Source organism: Amblyraja radiata, chromosome 27 (genome assembly GCF_010909765.2).
Source record: "Amblyraja radiata isolate CabotCenter1 chromosome 27, sAmbRad1.1.pri, whole genome shotgun sequence".
Classification (NCBI taxonomy): Eukaryota; Metazoa; Chordata; class Chondrichthyes; order Rajiformes; family Rajidae; genus Amblyraja; species Amblyraja radiata.
The window spans coordinates 16,878,809-16,901,344 of NC_045982.1; the positions used below are offsets into that span (position 1 = coordinate 16,878,809).

The 22,536-nt window shown below is 41.8% G+C and overlaps 1 protein-coding gene across 2 annotated transcripts; it reads left to right on the forward strand.

Moving 5' to 3' along the window:
* The first annotated feature begins 275 nt into the window (after nucleotides 1-275).
* zbtb8b (zinc finger and BTB domain containing 8B) lies at nucleotides 276-22,271 on the forward strand. 2 transcript variants are annotated; one of them, XM_033045309.1, is made up of 4 exons: nucleotides 276-353; nucleotides 2,006-2,975; nucleotides 15,380-15,558; nucleotides 20,417-22,271. In XM_033045309.1, the coding sequence occupies exons 2-4, from the start codon at nucleotides 2,045-2,047 to the stop codon at nucleotides 20,723-20,725; spliced, it is 1,419 nt and encodes a 472-aa protein (XP_032901200.1). In that variant the 5' UTR covers nucleotides 276-353; nucleotides 2,006-2,044; the 3' UTR covers nucleotides 20,726-22,271. The 2 variants fall into 2 exon arrangements, with proteins under 2 accessions (XP_032901200.1, XP_032901201.1); XM_033045310.1 differs by lacking the exon at nucleotides 276-353 and adding an exon at nucleotides 416-730.
* The last annotated feature ends 265 nt before the right edge of the window (nucleotides 22,272-22,536 follow it).

Genomic DNA, 22,536 nt, shown 5'->3' on the forward strand with positions numbered 1-22,536 from the left:
ATCAACGGACGGACGCCGGCCACTTGCCATTCCACTGACGTGGACCGCGGCACTCTGGGGTATGTAGTTCCTCCGGGGCAGGTTGCCGTAGCGACTAATGAGCGCCAAAACTACAACCCCCACATACTGAGCGCCGCGCACGCTCATTGGCCTTCGGACCACGAAACCAAGCCAGGCAGCTCACATGTCCCGCCCACTAGCCAGCTTCCCATTGGCTGCGGTGCTGCCCGGGGCTTCTAATTGGTGCGTGTCTTTGTCAATTAACGAGTGCCGCCGCAATTTCCGGTGTAAAATTAGGCTGGCAAGACGTATGGCCATCGGTTTGATCTCTGCCTTCACTAAAGGGAAGAAAGGTAAATAAAGAAACAAATACGTAATTCTGGCTTTTTAAACGAGTTGACCAGATAACAGTTGAGCTGTGACGGATGTCTGTGGAAGAGAATCATAGATTGTAACCCTAAACTCTGACCTCTTGGAGTATTCATTGGGAACTGCTCAGAGCTGTGTTGCAGCAGAACAGTTATAGCCACTAAAATGGGTTCATGTCTAATTATTGGATTCATGTAATTATTAGTACCTGGTATTTTATAGGGGGTTTCTTTGCTGAAGGCTTCATGTGATGGATCAATAAAATCCGTGACGTCATATAAAGAACCTTAATTTTTTTTTAATTAGCCCATCAGAACTGAACCTGAAACAATAGCCCACATCAGCTTCCCGAGTACTGCTAGTGAGTAGCATTCAACATTTAGACCTTCCTTTATTTAAAATGTATTCAGTTATTTGCTGTCTGATATTTTCTGAATCCGTTTTTTAATTTGAAATTGAGGATGACACAGTTAATGAGACCTAACAGCTTCATGGAAAACCATTGCAGTTTTTTAGATAGCAATCTGAAGGTGTTTTTATGTAAAATATGTATTTATAAATGGAAATATTACTATTTAAATAATATTGCTATCTAATGTTATGAATGGCTTTCTTATTGTCAACAGAACTTTACTATTAATACATTACTACAATAATTAAAAAAAAAAAACCTGCTTCCTCTATTAAATGGTACTTAATCGTGTATCTGAAGTCACAGGATTTAATTATGCATTTATTTTAGTCTTACCTATTCACACAGTTCAAACAATTAAATATGAATGTCAAGCATCTAGTTTATCTGGTGATAAATGTGCATTTGTTGGTCTCTTGTCCAACATTCGAATTGAATAGTTTTATTTTGTTCAGAGAATTACTGAAAATGTTGATGGGTTCATAAATGAAATCAGCAATGGCTTGATAGTGCCTGTTTCTTCATTGGCAACCTCTGTATTTATTAAAGGTAGACACAAAATGCCGGAGTAACTCAGTGGGACAGGCAGCATCTCTGGAGAGAAGGAATGGGCAATGTTTTGGGTCGAGATCCTTCTTCAGATGTCTCCCATCCCTTCTCTCCAGAGATGCAGCTTGTCCCGCTGAGTTACTCCAGCATTTTGTGTCTACCTTCGATTTAAACCAGCATCTGCAGTTCTTTCCCACACCTCTGCATTTATTAATGCTGACCTGAAGGGGTAATTCATTTCCTTGTATACCTACCGGTCGGGTGTTTAGATTGCATTTGGTTTAGCTTCTATTAAGCATGATCGCAGAGCACAATACTCTTCGCAAGTATGCAGTGAATTGCTAAACTACGATGGGAAGTTTCTAAACCAAATAAAATAATTGTTTAAGGCTCTTTTTACGATGGTGCAAATTCTATTGAGCCATAACAAGCATTTTTCAGAAAATAATAAACCAACAGAGTAGGCTGCACTCTTGACACAATGGACTAAATGAATGGACCTTTTTCCCCCACGTAATTATTGTGAGAACTTTTCCATAATAGGTATTTTATTCTTGAAAAACTGTATTCAGCTTGGGCCTTCAATTGCTTGATGTTGATACCAAGGGTCAAATGGAAAACATTTTTTTTTGCTGTTTCTGTTTGGTAAGCTCGTGTCTTTTGTTTATTTTGCAGGCAAAGAAATACCTTTTGAAAAAGTCTTGCTCATGAAAGATGGAGATCACATCATATTACACAAAACTACTGGGAGAACTAAATGAGCAGCGTAAGCAGGACTTCTTCTGTGACTGCAGTATTATTGTGGAGGGAAGAATCTTCAAAGCTCACCGGAATGTTCTATTTGCGAACAGTGGCTACTTCAGAGCCTTGTTAATTCACTATATTCATGACAGTGGACGTCCTAGTACTGCTTCCTTGGACATTGTTACGTCTGAGGCCTTTTCAATTATTCTGGACTTCCTTTATTCTGGGAAGTTGAACCTTTGCAGTAAGAATGTTATTGAAGTTATGTCAGCTGCTAGTTACCTGCAGATGACTGATGTGGTCAGCTTTTGTAAGTTATATATTCGATCTTCTCTTGATATCTGTGTGAAAGATGAAAAGGATGATGACTGCAGTCATGTGGAGAACGGAAATAATATAAATGCCTTTGGAGAGACGGTGTCTTTTTGTAGGAGTCAATGTCCGAACCCTGTTACATCAATTCACCAACAGAAAGATTCGAGCCCTGAGAATAATAAAGGACTTAACTGGAATGAATGCAGTACTTATCCCATAGATCTAGCACAAAAGGATCAAGATAATCTTTCTCCAGATAAAGTGCACCCTCCATCATTACCTAAGCTTCCAGAACCAAAAGTTGAATTTGACGACGATGAAGAAGAATCAGTTGACAGGTTCCGACAGTTTACACCATCTGCCACAGAGCAGGCTGAGGACAGGCTGCAGGCTGCCCCAGCAATGGAAATAGCTTATGAAAATTATCAGATGAAGCAATTTCTGGAAGTTCTACTGAGGACAGGGAATGTCCAGCGGAAAGAGGACATCATGCAGCACTTTTCCCGAGGGGGACGGCCGGAAGATGGAGGGGGCAACTTCTCTAATATGATGGATGTACAGAGCGATTGGTATGGGGAAGATGCAGGTGAGATTAATAAGGATTATTAATAATTACCTGCACTGCAACAGCATTATAATACAGGAGGAGTGTTTATCAACGAACGTTAAATCCTCTGATGATACAGGGAATGACTAATCTAAACATAAATACGAATATGGAGAACATTTTATCTCTATAAGAAGACTGGGAGTAACTAAGTACATAAATAATACTAAATAGGTCTGAAGAAGGGTTCCAACCTGAAACATCACCTCTTCCTTTTGTCGAGAGATGCTGCCAGACTCGCTGAGTTACTCAAGCATTTTGTGTCTATCTTCGGTATAAACCAGCATCTGCAGTTCCTTCTTACATTCTTAAATAACATATACGCCTTTGAGAAGCTATAATTATACTGAAAAAATGTGGGTTAATTTGGAAACATCAGCCATGTTTGTTTTGAATTTTCATAATGTGGCACGAGGGGCATTTTTTTGTTTTTTTAAATCCACACACTTAAATTAGGTTTGATTTAACATTGGGTACATTCCTCATGATCATAAAATGACCATGCAGAGTCCAGTGCATTAGGGCAATTAATATTTCCCGACATAAAGTTGTGTGGATACCAATCCATAGGCTGGATGTATTTCTTCCTATCAACAAATGACTGCGTGGGGGAGGGCAGTGTTTGTTTCTGTTTTCCCAGATAAGAACAGAAGCAGGAATAGACACAAAATGCTGGAGTAACTTAGCAGGACAGACAGCATTACAGGGATAGATTGTGCTTCCGCTCAAGCTTAGACTGCTCTTTATTAAATTGACCGAGTCTGTGCCTCGTTCACTAGGCTATCCTAACACTGTATCCTCTGATTCCCTTAAAGTCTGGAAATATATTGAACAAGGTATTGAATATGCCTACGACTTAACGTGCATCTGCAGCTCTCAGGAGTTGTGAATTCCAAAAATTTTTAATGGGCCTGTCCACTTCGGCTAATTTTAGGCGACTGTCATAGTCGTAGCACGTCAACGAAGTCGGCACCTGGCGACAACCTACGTTAACCTGGTGACAACCTACGTTAACCTGGCGATAACTATGACAGCACCTATGTCAGGAGAAGTCAAGCTACAATCATTGGCGTCAAACCCACTGTCACCGACTCTCCAAAAGTTTTTCAACATGTTGAAAAGCCAGCAGCGACCAGAATGACGCTATGACTCTTTGGGCGACTGAGGAGACCACTCACGACCATACCAGTGACACCCTGGCGACCGTGTGGCGACAGCCTAGTCGCCTGCAGTCGCCTAAAAAATAACCCAAGTGGGGACAGGCCCTTAACTCTCTAAACTCTGCATATTATTCCAGATGGGATGTGATGAGAATTCTGTTCGGCTGTAAACTAACTTCCAGCTTTCTTTTCAAACCTTTTGAGATAAAAAACAACATTCCTCTAAGCTTTTTCTTTTTTCAAAAAAAGTTGTACAACATCTTAAGTGTTTACTGAACTTGGATACAAAATTCTGATCATCCACAATTTTGAGCTTCTTGCTACTTAGAAAATACTCCAAGCTTTCCTTGCTAGATCTACCCCCACATGCTACAATGTTGCCTGGTCAATTACCCTATAATGTTCTTTGCAACTTTGTACTTCCCTCTATGTTATTTATGCTCCTGCTAAACTCTATCATCAGTTAGCTTACATTTGCAATTTTGTGTTCATTTAGCCATGTAATTTGCAAATGAAAAATGTAATGCCCTTTCCAGATTCTTGGGAGGACATTGCCAGTCACATTTAGCCAATTTAAGCATACATTGGTTCTCCCTACTTTTTTCTGCACAGTTGAAAGTAATTCAGTCCATCATAGATAGTCTCCAGGGTAGACACAAAATGCTGGAGTAACTCAGCGGGACAGGCAACATCTCTGGAGAGAAGGAATGGGTGACATTTTGGGTCGAGACCCTTCGGACTGATGTCAGGGGAGAGGGAGATACATAGATAAGGAAGTGTAAGGTGAGAAAATTGGACAAAGGGAATGTAGATCAAGGAAAATGTAGAATAGATCATTGTTAGCTGAGAGAAGGGTGAACCTCTTCAAAGTAGACATTCCTTGAAGAGATTTCGCAGTGGACCAGACAAAATGTGTGGGAAAGAACGGCAGATGCTAATTTTAAATCGAATGTAGGCATAAGGATGTGTAAGGTGTGAGAATAGGACAAAGAGGTGTGTGTGTCCCCCCCCCCCCCCCGTCCCCCCCCCCCCCCCCCCGTGTCCCCCCACCCCCCCCCCCCATGTCCCCCCCCCCCCCCCGGGTCCTATTTTCACACCTTGACTTCCTTATCTATGTATCTCGCTCTTCCCTGACATCTCGACCCGAAACATCACACATTCTTTCTCTCCAGAGATGCTGCCTGTCCCGCTGAGTTACTCCAGCAGTTTGTGTCTACCTTCGATTTAAACCAGCATCACAGGTACATAGGGTGGTCAAGAAGGTCTTTGATACATTAACCTGCAATAGTCAGGGAATTGAGTATAGAAGTTGGGTGTTATGTTATATTTGTACGAGATGTTGAAGAGACCGCACTGGAGCATTGTGTTTGGTTTTGGTCACCCTGCTGTAGGAAGGATGTTGTTAAGCTGGAAAGTGGGCAGAGGAAATTTACGAAGATGTTGCCTGGACTTCAGGAACTGAACTGTAGAGAGGTTGTACAGACTAGGACTATATTCCTTGGAACTCAGGAAGCTGATGGGTGATCTTATAGAGGTGTGTAATAAGTCTTTTACGCAGTCGGGGATTCTAGAACCAGAGGACATAGGTTAAAGAATGGAAAGATTTAATAAGTACCTGGGGGGCAAATTTTTCACACAGAGAAGTGTCGGTACATAGAATGAAAGGCAAGAAGGTGTAGTTAAAGCAGGTATAATATCACATTTAAAGATTTTTGGACAGGTACATGGGTAGGATTTAGAGGGCTTTTGGCCAACGGAGGCAGGTGGGACTGCAGTAGAAGGGGCCTGTTGATTGCCATGGGCAACATATTGGGCCAATATTTCCGTGCTGTATGACTCTGACTCCAAAATAGGAGCTGCACCCGGCAATCAAAGTGTGAATAAAAGTTTCAAAGAAACCTCTAGTCATTACATTAAAATGACCACACAGACGTGGATAACTTGGAACAATAATAATAATAATAATAATATATCTTTTATTGTCATTGCACGTCAGTGCAACGAGATTTAGTGTGCAGCTCCACTGATGTCCAGGAAAGGTAAATAAATACAATACATAAATAAACAAGCTGAATTGATTGACGTGACCATCTGAGGGAGACTGTCCAAAGGGGGTGGGTGGGGGGGCACTCATTAGGGCCGGTTCAGAGCCGCTATAGCTCTTGGGATGAAACTGTTCCTGAGTCTGGAGGTTCGGGCGTAGAAGGCCTTGTAACGTCTGCCGGAGGGAAGTAGTTGAAACAGACCGTGGCAGGGGTGTGATGAGTCCTCATGGATGCTGAGGGCCTTCCTGAGGCACCGCGTGTGGTAGATGCCCTCCAAGGCTGGTAGCTCTGTCCCGATGATCCTCTGCGCTCTGTTGACGACGCGCTGAAGAGCTCTCCTCTCCGTCTCCGTGAAGCTGAGATACCACACAGAGATGCCATACGTTAGTATGCTCTCTGTGGTGCAGCGGTAGAACGTTGTCAGCAGCTTTTGGGGCAGACCAGTCTTTTTTAATGTCCTCAGGAAGAACAGTCGTTGCTGTGCCTTCTTGACCAGCGCGGCGGTGTTTGTGGACCATGTGAGGTCTTCTGAAATGTGAGTGCCCAGAAACTTAAAGCTGGACACTCTCTCCACACTTTCCCCATAAATGGAGATTGGGTCGTATTCTCCAGAATGGGACCTCCTGAAGTCAATGATCAGCTCCTTGGTCTTGGAGGTGTTTAGTGCCAAGTTGTTATTGGCGCACCAGTCCGCCAGGTTCTGCACCTCCGCTCTGTATTTTGTTTCATCACCGTTGGTGATCAGCCCAATCACTGTTGTGTCGTCTGCAAACTTCACGATGGTGTTGGTGTCGAATGCAGGGACACAGTCGTGAGTGAAGAGGGAGTAGAGCATGGGGCTTAGTACACAACCCTGTGGTGTGCCGGTGCTCAGGGTGATGGTGGAGGACAGGTGCGGGCCCAGTCTCACTGCCTGCGGTCGCTCCGTGAGAAAGTTCAGGATCCAAGCGCATATCGGTGAGCTGAGGCCTAGCTGGTGGAGTTTGGTGGTGAGCTTGGTGGGGATGACCGTATTGAATGCAGAGCTATAGTCAATGAAGAGCATCCTCACATACGTGCCCTGTCTGTCCAGGTGAGTCAGGACAGTGTGAAGGGCCAGAGAGATGGCATCCTCTGTCGATCTATTTGCCCTGTATGCAAATTGATGGGAGTCCAGTGAGGCAGGGATGCTGGATTTAATATGGGAGAGGACCAGCCTTTCGAAGCACTTCATGGGGATTGGAGTCAGGGCAACCGGCCGGTAGTCGTTGAGGTTGGTGATTTTGGACTTTTTCGGCACCGGCACTATGGTGGCTGTTTTCAGGCACTTGGGGACCGTTGCCAGAGATAGAGAGAGATTGAAGATTCTCGTGAATACCTCCGCCAGCTGTCCAGCACAGTCCTTTAATACTCTTCCCTGTACACCATCCGGGCCTGCAGCCTTGCGTGGATTGATCCTACGCAGAGCGCACTGTACCTCCTGAGTGCTCAGTGTTAAGGCCTGTCCCTCCGCTATGGCCGGGGTTATTTCACACCTGGTAGTGTTGCCAGTATCGAACCGGGCAAAGAAGGTGTTTAGTTCGTTGGCCAGTGTGATATCACCGTGGGGGCAGGCGGGGCTGCTCTTGTAGTCAGTGATGTCCCTGACACCCTGCCACATGCTTCTGGTGTCCGCGGTATTGAAGTGGTCTTCCACCCTTTGCCTGTGGATGACTTTGACCTTTTTTATGCCTCTGTTCAGGTTCGCCCTGGCCGCACTGTAAGCAGAAGTGTCCCTGGATTTAAAGGCGTTGTTGCGTGCCCTTAGTAGATCCTGAACCTCCTTGTTCATCCAGGGTTTCCGGTTTGGGAACATCTTTATTTGCTTGTCCACTGTGACAGTCTCCACACAGCAGTTGATGTAGGAGAGCACAGTGGATGTGTACTCCTCCAAGTCTACCTCTGTACCACTAGTAGCCTGTTGTGCAAACAGGTCCCAGTCGGTGCGATCAAAGCAGTCCTGGAGTTGTAGGGTTGCGTCCTCGGGCCATATTTTGACCGTCCTTATTGCAGGTTTGGTCTTGCGGATGAGGGGTCTGTATGCAGGCAGCAGAAACAGTGAGAGGTGATCGGATTGTCCCAGGGATGGGCAGGGGAGAGCTCTGTATGCGTCCTTGATGTTGGTGTACACTTTATCCAACGTGTTTGAGCCCCTGGTAGGGCACTGCACATGCTGGTGGAATTTACGGAGTGTGGCACGTAGGTCGACCTGGTTAAAGTCCCCTGCAACAATGAAGGCACCGTCGGGGTGAGCATCCTGCTGCTTAATGATGGCCGAGTGCAGCTGTGCTAGTGCTAGGTTAGCATTAGCCTGTGGTGGGATGTGGGGTTTACCCTCTGGTGAGCAGTAGTTCAGTTCCTCTTCTCCCATTCTCTCATTTTGTTTCAGTATCTCTTTCTTTCAGCAACATTTTTAACTGATTTTTAAATGCTTCAGTTACTAATCCGGGTAATGAATTCCAGAGCCATTTATGATTTTAATGTTTCCCTGCTCCTTGCCCTAAATCTTGCATCTTCTCAGCCTAGCTATCGCTAGAAATCACACTTTAAAAATATAGTAATAATTATACTTTGAGTAAAGTTTGGGTTATGGGGATGAGCAGAGAGATTGGGGATTTGCCTTTACAAACAAAAAAGGAGTGGCAATTCCTTAATCAGTTGTATTGAACACTCCATATAGTAAATTGTGTGCTGTGTTCCACTTTAAATTCCAGAAGCAAAGTGCAATTCATGGGTGTCACTTATCACATGTTAGTGCTGTTGATATAAGGCTGAATTTTTGAGTGCATATCTTTGAGAAATTGACTACATTATGCACCCTTCATAATATAAAACAATATTATCGAATCACTTCATAATCTCCTTGTATCGAATGATAACAGTACTAATTTCACACGGCTTTGCACCACAAGAGGCTGTCCTTTGCCAGTGTTTTTCCATAATGGGGCTTTTTCACGGGGCGAGTTGACGCAAGATGTCACCAGAGTGAAGAGGTCGTGGTCCAGCACGAGTCTCGCACGATATAACGGGGGTAGATAAAGAGTTCCCACGGTACTCGGCATTTCTGTTATTTGTGCGAGTGACTTGTCCGTTTCCCGAGCTTTAGCGTTAAATCTTGAATGAACATCGTGAACTACACGTGACACAAATTATGTAACTTTTTTTTTCACACACTATATATATCCTCCCTTGGTTGAATTGGCTCATTTGGAGACATATTTTACTGTGTATGTGGGAGACACAGATGGACTGAGCACAGTACCTCGGTCTTACTGTGTGTGGGAGAGGGGGAGAAAGAGATGTACACTCACAGAGGCAGAGTCTCTCAGCCTGTGTAAGAGGGAGGGAGAGAGAGAGAGAGGCACACACAAGGTGGATGTGAAATCTCACCTGCCTGTTTCAGTGACAGACACCCGCCGCCAGTAAATGAAGACACCCCCATCTGTCTCCCCCTCCTCTCCCTCGACTCCCCCACCTTTCCCTCCCAACTCCAGTCCCGTCCCGACCCCCCTGGGAAACTGAATAGAGCAACAATATAGATATAGAAACTGAAACAATATAGAAACTGAATAGCGCAACATGGCAAAAACATCTCTGACACGCTTTACCCCCTTTCTTTGAGATTTTATGGGAGCCATCTCTGCAAGTGTTCCTGTTAAAAAGATTATCCAACAATGACAATTAGGTGGGACGTCCTCGAAGGACACATGTTCCCTTGTCGATATTGAGACCACCTGTTTTACTCACCTTCTGTCCCCTCTGTCCAGCTTCCGGGTTTACCGTTCGCAGGAGTTCCCACGCGCTATATCTCTAAAATCTGAAGTTAGGTAATGTCTAAAGGAACTGCAGACGCTGGTTAATGTTGGTTAATACGCACAGAAGGACACAAAATGTTGGTGTAACTCAGCAGGTAAGTCAGATCTGGGAAGAAAAACATAAAAAGCTGGAGTAAATCAGCGGGTCAGGCAGCATCTCTGGAGAAAAAGAATAGGTGACGATTCGAATCGGAGCCCTTCTTCAGACAGCCTAATCGGAATTGAGTCTGAAGATGTGTCTCGTCCCGAAACATCAGCTTTTTTTCTCCAGAGATGCTGCTTGACTCGCTGAGTTACTCCAGCTTTTTGTGTCTGTCTTCGGTTTAAACCAGCATGTGCAGTTCACTCCTTACACGGGTCACTGTACAACATTGATTGGTAGCGTTCCGGACCCCTGGACCCGAGGACTCCAACCTGTATCTCTCAAAGAAGTACATGTGAAAAATTTCTCACGGACCATAAAAATGCGTAACCTTTCAGTAAAGTCCCTTTTAAAGTCCCTTTTAAAGATTATAGTTATTTTCTTGAATCTCATTAACATAACATGAATAAGTTGATGTCCATATGCGGATGCAAATCTTTATTTTTATTTATTTTTTAAATTCAATCCCACAGAAGATAATTTTTACTCACCTTCTGTCCCCTCTGTCCAGTTTCCGGGTTCACCGTTCGCAGGAGTTCCCACGGTACCCGCAAGAGTTATTACGGATATCGCACTTACCACTACGTTCATATAATGTTGCAATACTCAACCACAAGTGTACAAGTCAATCTTGGAGAAATTCAAACTTTCTTGAATTTTCTCCCGAGTGACCAAGTTACACGATGACCTGCCGTTAGCGCTACGGTGGTCCACGGTGGTCCACGAATGCCGTACTGTTATCGCACGAGGTTCCCACGATGTTAAACTCCGGTTAACTCTTGCGTCAAGTCGCCCCGTGAAAAGGCCGCTTAACAGTCTACCTCCACCCTCTTTATCTAATCATGACAATACATCCTTTTCTTCTCCCACATGAACTTGTCTAACTTCACATTATGTACAGTTATGCGATTTACCATAAATATCACACGCACGTGTTTCACCACTGATTGTTATCAAATCCTTCATATATTTATATCATTATTTGTATGGTGTTTATAAATACTGCAGTATTTTAGCTGCCTAATATTTTTATACGTTCTCGTCTCTTGCCACAAAACACAATATTCTCTCTTTTTTCCTCAATTGAATTAATTACCAGTGATGTATGCCCAGGATTCATCCCCAAGGCCTCCAAATAGTCATGAGGAAGTTCAGTACAAATTATATCAGCATGTATGAAGGGCAATGTTACAATGGTCATGGGTGATTTCAATATGCAGGTAGACTGAGAAAATCAGGTGGATACTGGATCCCAAGAGAAGGAATTTGTAGAATGTCTAATTTCTGGTTTTATTAGAGCAGCTCGTGGTCGAGCCTACTGGGGAAAAGGCAATTCTGGATTTGGTGTTGTATAATGAGCCAGATTTGATTAGAGCGTTTAAGGTGAAGGGACCCATATGAGGCAGTGATCATAATATGATAGAATTCAACCTTTTATTAGTGTTGAGTAAAGGCAACTGCCGAGACATGAGGGAGGATCTGGCTGAAGTTGATTGGAAGGGGACCCTAACAGGAATGACGGTGGAGTAGCACTGGCAGGAGTTTCTGGGAGTAATTTGGAAAATGCAGGATCTTTTCATCCCAAAGTGAAAGAAACATACTAAAGGGGAGAAGGAGGTGACCGTCGCTGACAAAGGGAGAGTGGGTAAAGAAGTGACACATGGAATGCAGCATAGCAAAGTGTGCGGTCATGCACTTTAGTAGAAGGAATAAAGGTGTAAACTATTTTCTAAATGGAGAGAGGATTTGGAAATTGGCAGTGCAAAGGGACATGGGAGTGCTGCCGCAGGATTCCCAAAAGGTTAATTTGCAGGTTGAGCCAGTAGTAAGAAAGAAAAATGCAATGTTTGCCTTAATTTCAAAGACTAGAAAATAAAAGCAAGGATGTACGGTTGAAGCTTTATAAGGTGCTGGTAAGGCCATATTTAGAACATTGTGACCAGTTTTGGGCCCCATATCTGAGGAAATATGTGCTGGCATTGGAGAGGACATGCACAAAAACGATCCTGGGGATGATTGGGTTAAAGTGTGAGGAGTGTTTGACGGCTCTGGGACTATATTCTTTGGAAGATAAGGGGCAAAACCTACCAAATAATAAAAAGCTTGGATAGAGTGGATGTGGAGAGGATGTTTCCACGAGTGGGAGTCTAGTACCAGGGGGCGCAGCCTCAGAATGCAAGGACATACTTTTAAAATGAGGGATGAGGAGGAATTAATTTAGCCAGAGGGTGGTGAATCTGTGGAATTCATTGCCACAGATGGCTGTTGTGGCCAAGCCATTGGGTATTTTTAAAGTGGAGATTGATAGATTCTTGATTAGGAAGGGCATCAAAGGTTGCGGTGAGAAGGAAGGAGAATATGGTTGAGAGCGAAAAACAGATCAGCCATGATCAAATGGTTGAGCATACTCAATGTACAGAATGGCCTCATTCTGTTCCTATATCTTATCTGATGATCTAAAATTAATTGCGTTTAATGCAAGATATGGAAGTAGCTGGGAAATTTACATTGTTCCTGGTATTTTTTAAATGAATTGCAACATCCAATTTGCCAATAATCCAAAGAGGAATTTCTCCTTGTTGTCTTTTATCATTTTGTGGATTTGCATTCCAACACTTTCTGACCTTCCCTGTAACCAAGCCTTCTCTCATTAAGAGTATAGTTATTTTTAACAAAGGACTAGACTAAGTGGGACACACGGGAGGCCTGGTCCCCCAATGCAACCCGTTCCCCATATTCTACCACTCACCTGTTCCCCCAACGCAACCCGTTCCCCCAACACAATATTCCACCACTCTCGCATAGCCCCCGACTGCGCATGCGCGGCTCATTTCCCCATATCCCCAGCACTCCCTCCCCCTCTTCTTTCCCCTCTCCTCCTCCCCTCCCCAATCCCTCCCTCACCTCTCCCTCCCCCTCCTTTCCCCTACCCTCAGTCACTCCCTCCCTCCATAACTCCTCTCCCCTCCCTATGCCCTCCTATCCTTCCATCCCCCACCTCTCCCTTTTCCCCACACTATCCCTCCTCACCTCCCCCACTCCCCCCTCCTCTACCTTTATTCCCCCTCCTCCCCCACTCTCCTCACCTCCCCCACATTCCTCCCTCTCCCACCCAACCCTCCTCTTCTCCCTCAATCCCCTCCACTCTCCCTCTTCACCTCCCCAGGATCTCGAGGGTGCTGCTCCTTTCCCTCTTTGCATGCACGGAGCCAGCAGTACCATCGGCCTCAGAGCCAGGCTCAGCGCCCAGGCTTCGGATCGACACGGCCTCTTCCCGTCCGGCCTCTTCCCTTCCGGCCTCTCTCCGTCCACGGAGCCGGCAGCCGCTGCCCCAGCCTCAGCATCAGCGAGCCCGACCTAGCAGTAAAATGCTGTTTTTTAAATCTTACCTATTTTGCTGTTGTGAAAAAAATATGGCGATAAAATTCTGGAAAGGCCCCAACTGTGCAGTCGCGGCTGAGGACCCGTCGGGTGCCCTTTGCGATGCCAGTAAAGACGCGCACGGGAACTCTCCCCCAACTGCGCACGCACGGCTGGGAGGCGCTGTTTTAAGTTATTTTTTTTTAACGTTAATAACATTTTAAATATACCATCGATCTGAACAAAACTCATTTTAATTACATCACGGGACAATTGGTTTGCTTTTACAATTTCTTTTTTTCTTTAGCATTATCTTTCATTTTAATCTAATGTGCAGGTTTGACCCTAATTTCATGTAGGTCTACATGTGAATCATTGAAGTATACAACGAACAGTGGTAGTCCGTAATGCAACCCTGGGAGGCTTGGTTAATCACTCCCATGTACTAGGGGAAGCTGTCCTTAAATTCTATTTTCTGTGTCCTCCCTTATAATCAGTTATTAATCCATTTTACTACGATTCACAATTCCATTTCCTTTAATGTTCAGTAGTATTCTGTTTAGGTCCTTGTCAAAGATGACTCGAAGGTTTGCTTATATATACTACATTTATTGAGTTTTCCATTTGGAATATCATTCATCTCCTTGAAGGACCATCTCAGGATCGTTGATTATTAATTTTGTTTCAGGAATTTGTTAGCTGCTTCTCATTATCTTTCTGCCTCATAAGCAAATTCATCTTTATTGAAAGATTCCGATTCTCCATGCAGATGTTGTAATTACACTGACTTCCTTTATGAAAGTGGATATCACACTGGCTATTGTTCAATTCTCTCGCATACAGCTACAATTAATGGAAATATAATTTCCCTGTTCTATTCCTCTGGAGCAAGGCTAATTTCCCATTTTTTATATATGTACCAATAACTCAATTTGGGATGTGTTGGGCATAATTTGAAGTCTGCAACTAATGGTAAGTTTGGAAATATAGGTGTCTATATGGACAACAAATTGAGGACGTAAAATGCAGAAAAGACTTCCTTCTATGCTTCAACATACTGTGATTCAAAGTGCAAAGTGATGTATTACTAAAGAAAGCGAGATATTAACAATTAAAATATAATTTAAAGGGGATTCTGGAACAGAAACATGAAGAATTAAATGCACAAATACTTGAATGCTGAGATAACTGTTTTAGGGTGCAATCTGCTTCCAGGGCATGGGATACAAAAAATTACAAATCAAGGAAGTGGCTTGTTAGTTTTATTTTTGTACTTTTTCCTGTTACTGCTTGGATCTTAAACTCTATTGCTGTGTTGTACATGTATCAACTCAGTTTTGTTGTTTACAACTAGATTTAACAAAACTCCTTCCCTCACCCTGTCCTAACAATGTAATATGTATAATTACAATTTAAAACCTTGTTATTAATTTGCAGTTTCTTCATTCATTTAGAGATTTCTTCACAGCCTATTATTATTGGAAAGTTTTTGATCGATCCATCGTTGTGTGGAAATCCTTGCAAAACTTTTTTTTCCAAATCGCTTCTCGTTGACTCTAGTTTTGAAATGACTGGATTAGATATTCACCAGGTTAAATGTCTGGGGTCCAATGTTTTAGATTACATATATTTAAATGGAATTGTAAGATCCTGTTTGAAGGTTGCTTGTACTGAATTCTTATCTATTATATTCAAGGATGGGGTAATGGGATAGTTGGAAAATTAACTCTGGGTAATTTATTCTTGGTGTTTGCCTACAATACCCATTTTCAATTTACTCTTATTTCTGACCACAATTTCATTTGGGTTCTATGTGATAACATTTGATGGTTTCTAATTTTAGGGAATGGGATAATTGTGCCAAAAAAGATCTACAAGTGTCCGTTTTGCACCTACACAGCGAAGCAGAAAGGAATCCTGAAACGGCATATGCGTTCACATACGGGAGAGCGCCCATATCCATGTGAGACCTGTGGAAAAAGATTCACCAGACTTGAGCATCTTCGAAGTCATGCTTTAAGTGTGAGTAAGAACTCATGAGTGAACCACCTCAACGATTGTTAAATATGAGCCCGTACTTTGAAATTTGCATGTCTCTACATTTGTTTTCCTGACTAATTTAAACAATGTTAATTATATCTTAGAGCCATTCTATACAAAACCTAGGCTGCTGCTCCACTTTTGCACTGGGGATTGCTGAATTGTTGGAGATGCTCCCATTAGGTTGAGATGTTTTACTAAGGTTTAGTTTGCCATTATGGGTGGATGTGAAAGATTTTAAGTCAGCACTTTGAGAAAGAGCAGGAAAAATGTCCTTGCTTATATTTGTGCTAAAATAATACATAAAATGTGATCTGGTTTGCTGCTGATGGATCTTGCCATGTGTAAAATGGACATTGTATTTTCTGTTCTACAACTATCAGGACAGTTCAGAATGTTTTAATTGGTTCTAACATTCTTTGAGACACCTTTAAGTCCTGAAAGATGATATCTAGAATATGACTCCAGTGAAGTAGAGAGTCATTTGATGTATGAAAATGCAGGTCATTTACTCTTTAGAACAATGTGAGCAAACATCTTCAAGACAATATTTGTCGATCATTCATTTGTTGAGTCTTAAATGGCTTCGATTTTTTAACATGTTTTTCCTCCTGACTGGATTATAGGATCCCAGTGGTGTTGGCTAACTGGCTCTACTTCATGGTAATCTTTGAATCTTAGACAGTTACATAACAATAAAGGACCATTCACTGCCCACAGAGAATACTTTTCTATGCACCACAATTTTTAACAACTAGCCCCTTGTTTTGCACCTATTTCCCCTTGTTCGTGGCTCTTGTACCAGTGAATGCATCTCAACATCTACCCTGTCAAGCCCTCTTAAAAACATTTCATCTTTTATTCTTCTAAACTGCAAGGAATAGAAACTCAAACCATGTCATCTTTCTTGATAGGAAACCCCCTTATTCGTAAGGATTAGTCTGGCGAATCTCCTTTGGACCGCCTCTAATGCTGCTATATAATTTTTAGGTTACGGGACCAGAACCAAGCACAGTATTCAGCTGGTCTCACCAACATCCTGTACAATTAACAAAACATCCTTATTCTTAAGCTCTAACCTCATCATAATAAAGGGCAACCAATTCCCTTTTTAACTACTTGTTCGACCCGCCTGCTATTATTTTAGTGATTCAAACATCAGAACACACATCCTGCTGAGTACCTCCCAGTAGTTTGATTTAGAAATGTTCTCATTGGTATTCTCTCTTCATGTAAGTAATAATAAATCACCTTTTGATTCCTCAAGGTAATGATTTCACCATTTGATCCACAGCTAACACTGCACATTACAAAATTGCTGTCTATACAACAAAATTGCATAACATTTTATATCTGGTCTAATTGTAGCAATGTTACAAAATTTTGAGATTTAAAAAATCAAGTCTGTAATTTATCCCATCAGATAAAGCATAAAAATAAGTTTAATTTGACACCTAATTCACTTTCATATCTCAAGTATTTAAAAAGTTATGGCCATTTTCATACTCGGAAATGAGCATCTTGTTCCCTATTGATTTTCTATGGACATAACAAAAAAGTTGTGATCGTGAACAGTCAAAAGCCCATAACTTTCTTAAAAATTAAGAGAACTGAATGAAATTTTCAGTTATCATAGATTGAAGCATTCTGAAACAAATATAAAATAATCTTACTTGGATGACCTGAAATTAAAGCATATAATTAGTTAGTTACCTAATTGTAGCTAATTTCAGACTTCAATTACTAGATCTAAACATCTATCCATTTCTTAATAAATTATTAACATATTAAATAGCCTAAATGTCCAAATAATATTCACAAATAATTCACAATAAAACATGATTTTTAAATCTCATTTACATTAATTTATAGACCAAATGGAAGGAATTCAGTGTTCAATTGCTGTAAATAAATGCCCATTTAAATCAGCTTTCCAGTGGGTCCCTGTGGAACGCGCTGGTTTAGAACGTTCACATTGCGGTAGATTTGTGCCTCAAATGCCGAGAAAAATACTGCGCGATATAATGGGCCCAAATTGAGCTACTCGCAATATTAAATTTTGTATAAAGGGATCTTTAGAAGCCCTTTTTAATGTAAAAATATACAACCTAACTTCTGCTATTTGCTTTATGAGACTCTGCGGTTGCTGGCGGTCGCGGGTTTAGAGATTGATTTTTAAACTACTATAACTATTATACGAGGCCTTTAAACCTAATAATAGCTTTTGCGACGGGGTCTTCCAGCGATTTTTCGTTAATAATTAACTAGGCTGAACATTTTCGATTTGAACAGCCTAGAGAAAATCGCGTTTTAAACCCGCCCCCTCTAAACGGCGCCAAAATCGCGCACACCCGCAACGGCAGATTTTCAAAGACGCTTCAGGTACGCTTTGCAACATACCTACTAATTGCACTGATGTTTTTCAGTCTGCCTTCTGTTGAATAAAATAGTGCATGCGAAGGATAGAATACCCTTCCAGATCACAAATAGTTCTTCTTGCTACACCAATGGATAAAACAGTTGTACGGTTAGATATGGGGCTGTTTGGGTACACAGCTGAATTTAATATACTTGGACCACGATAGAAGTGATCAATGGAATTGTACACCAGGGAGTTGGAACCGCCAATTTGCTATGTCAACTGAAGTAAACTAAGTTGATATAGTACAAATTTGAATCATTATTTTCATTATGGGGCAGTTACACACCCATGTCTTTACCATCTGTGACATTCAGATGCCTTATTCTTCCCCCCCCCCCCCCCCCCCCCCCCCCCCAAACACTGTTAATCAATGACTGCTTGTACATCCAGGACTGGGATCAATAGCTCTTAATGCAAGACATTTTTGACACTGATCTGTGGTATTTGTTTATTAGACTTGCCCTTGCACTGTTTATCTGATTGCATTTCTGCATCTTTTGGATTTGCATTCCAGTAGGTAATTAGCTCAAGTTATGATGTTAGCAATGCAATATTTTTTTCACAGTTGTGATACAACATAAATGCAATCAAACAGCAAGAATAACAGAAAATTGAAGGGAATGCCCTTCAATATAAATTCTAATTTGTGAGGATAAGGTCCCACATAGAAGATTAGTGGGCAAAATTAGGGCACATGGTATTGGGGGTAGAGTGCTGACATGGATAGAAAATTGGTTTGCAGACAGGAAACAAAGAATGGCAGGCAGTGACTAGTGGGGTCCAGCAAGGCTCGGTGCTGGGACTGCAGCTATTTACAATATACATCAATGATTTGGATGCAGGGATTCAAAGTAACATTAGCAAATTTGCAGATGACATAAAGCTGGGTTTATGTGACATAAAGCTGGGTGGCAGTGTGAACTGTGAGGAGGATGCTATGAGAATGCAGGGTGACTTGGACAGGTTGGGGGAGTGGGCAGATGCATGGCGGATAAATGTGAGGTTATCCAATTTGGTATCAAAAACAGGAAGGCAGATTACTATCTAAATGGCGTCAAGTTGGGAAAAGGGGAAATACAACGGGATCTGGGGGTCCTTGTTCATCAGTCTATGAAAGTAAACATGCAGGTACAGCAGGCAGTGAAGAAAGCGAATGGCATGTTGGCCTTTGTAACAAGAGGAGTCGAGTAAAGGAACAAAGAGGTCCTTCTGCAGTTGTACAGGGCCCTAGTGAGAACACACCTAGAGTATTGTGTGCAGTTTTGGTCCCCTTATTTGAAGGAGGACATTCTTGCTATTGAGAGAGTGCAGCGTAGGTTTACAAGGTTAATTCCCGGGATGGCGGGACTGTCATATGCTGAGAAAATGGAGCGGCTGGGCTTGTACACTCTGGAGTTTAGAAGGATGAGAGGGATTCTTATTGAAACATATAAGATTGTTAAGGGTTTGGACACGCTAGAGGCAGGAAACATGTTCCCGATGTTGGGGGAGTCCAGAACCAGGGGCCACAGTTTATGAATAAGGGGTAAGCCATTTCGAACGGAGACGAGGAAACACCTTCTCTCACAGAGAGTTGTGCGTCTGTGGAATTCTCTGCCTCAGAGGGCGGTGGAGACCGGTTCTCTGAATACTTTCAAGAGAGAGCTAGATAGGGCTCTTAAAGATAGCGGAGTCAGGGGATATGGGGAGAAGGCAGGAACGGGATACTGATTGGGGATGATCAGCCATGATCCCATTGAATGGCGGTGCTGGCTCGAAGGGCCGAATGGCCTACTCCTTCGTCTATTGTCTATTGATGACAAATTCTGGAAAACAAACTACTGTATTCTTTAGTCAAAGTGTCAGTTGGTGGCAGTCTTCTAAAATATTTTGCATGACAATTCATGAATGTGAAAGTAGCCAGGCCTTAAAAAAAAATTCCGATAATTGAAAATCCAGCATAAAATTGAATAGCGAATGTCATGTTTGAAATACCTTTCTGAAGTTTTTAAGAGGTGCCTAAAATATTGGATATCTATATCTATAGATATTTTTCTTTCTTAAATGAACCAAGAAAGCATATGATAAAGTTCCTAACTTGATTCTGTTAACAAACATTGGGGATAGTTGAATGGAAAGCAATCATCGATTTGAGCAGCAGGAGACTGAGGGGTAATGTGCAGGTTCTCTAATCGGCAGAATGTGATGAATGATTCGGTGACAACACTTTAACTTTGAACTAAATTTATGAATAATTTGAATGATGGAATTAAAAAGTAAAATAACCAGGTTTGCAGATGATCAAGATATAAATAGTTTTTTAAAATATAAAACAAAAATGTTCAAAGACTGGTGATCATTGACTTATTTTAGTTCTAGCTTAAAATGCTAAAGTGTACCATTCAATTAAAACATCTATTTGACTTCCACTTTCCTCAGGTGCATCGTTCTAACAGACCAATAGTCTGCAAAGGATGCAGGAGAACATTTACCAGCAACCTGCAGCATGGTGCAAGGCGATTTGGCCTCTGCGATAGCTGCACGTGTGTGATGACAACGAATGAGGAAACGTCTCCAGTTAATCTGAGCCAGACTGAGCAGGTTTTGGACACCCAAGAGAAGGAAGACAAAGATGCTAACTGGCCTGTGTATATAGAATCAAGTGAAGAGAATGAGTCTGCTGGAGACAATGTGGATGACAAGCAGCAGATCCAGAGAGGTTTGACAGATGGTGAAGGATTTATTTAGTGCTGCACTTTACTCCATCCTTTCCAGATGGATTGCAAATTCTCCTCCCTGAACATCACAGTGAATACGTGCAGTTACGTACCATTATATAGAGTTGGAAACTTAAAGGCCAAAGAAACTCCACCAATACAGATCCCTTATTGGTTTTCAAATGGGATATGAACATGAATTGATACTTTCCCAAGGAGTCTTATACGAAGTTGGTGAACTGGACAGAAGAATATTACGGAATGATTGCCAATCTGAATGGGGAAGCTGGGAAGACTCTTTCTGGGATAATTTCTAAGATGGAAAGAGCCAAATACTTGCTGGTACAACCAAAGTAAACTCCAGAACCAATTTCCTTTCAGTCTTTGTTGACCGTTTGTGAATCAATTTTTCCAAAAGAATCTCCACAAATATAATTGGGCTGTGCTAATTCTACTTTACTTGACCTTTTCTGGGCAAGTAAACATTGGTTGACTGGTGTCATAGGCTAATCACTTTGTTCAATTGTTCGATGTTGTGTAAATAAATATGTGGATAACGTTTTATTTTAAAAGCACTAAAAATTGTGGTATTAGTGCATCCAAATCTTCAGCTTTGAATTTTACTTGGATATTTTCTAACTTGTACATAGTGAACATTGTGTTGGTGTTCCATCGGTTGAGTAAAAAGTCTGTTCTCCCAGCCTATTGTTTTGGGGCCAATAGCCAGAGCCAAGGATTTGCCCAACCCTGGGTGTGAAACTGAACTTTGTTTAACCAGGATATGACACAGATGGAGGGAGGCAGGGTGGACTCCAAACAACTGAAGAAAGTTCTCCAGCACTTGACTATATATTTATAATTGTAACCATTCACATTATTGTCTTTTTCTGTTTGTCTTGTCTTTCTTTTTATTGTACGTGGATAAAATAGTTACCTTTCCTTCCAAGAACTGCTGTAATAATGAGAGTTTGATGAACCCTATGCTTCACTTTGAAAGGTAAAATTAAAGGGCTAGAAAATAGTATTTTAAATGAACTTGGAAAGAAACTGAAACTTGTCCAATATAAAATACTGTTCTGATCTGTCATAACTGCAATAATTATTTTTGATTCACATTCGACCTCTCAAAGGGAACAAGTAGAAGACCAGACTGGTTGTCTAAAAGGAAACCTCACCATTGTTGCTCTAACCGCAGACTGTATTACTGTTTGATAGCCCTAAATCACTAACCTGTCACTGTTTGTATTGTCCACATAATAATGGGGCGGAAACGTTATCCCTGTGTCTTGATGCATCATTCCCTTGGTGTCAGATGTTTGCCATTAATTCTGGCACCATTTTAAAACGTATCTTTTTAATAATTACTGATTGGATGTGATTTTAATGTATGTGTGCATGTTATAAAGTTTGTTTCTCAGTTGTAATGAGTCTAATGTTCTTTGACTTGTATGAGAGAATCTTTTAAGCTTAAGGCCAGAATCATGCTGCACTAATCTCCAAAATATGAACAAAATTATGGTTGTATATTTGTTTTCCTTATCCCATTGCTATTGGGTTCAAATATACCCCTCCCTCTGGATCATATGATGAAAGCCATTTTGTGATGTTTTTATTATTATTTGTCATCTATCTGCATAAACTTACTCAGAAGACCAAATCGTACAGATAAGGTCTCTGATGTACCAAAAAATTATCATAGGTTTCAAGGTAATATTAACAAATAAAATTTGACAGCAGGTTGCAGAAGGTGATTGTTCAAATAACCAAATATGTGAACAGAGCTCTTTTTTTGTTTAAGGAAAGAGGTAGGCTCAAGGATAGAATTCCAAACCCGAGGGCCAT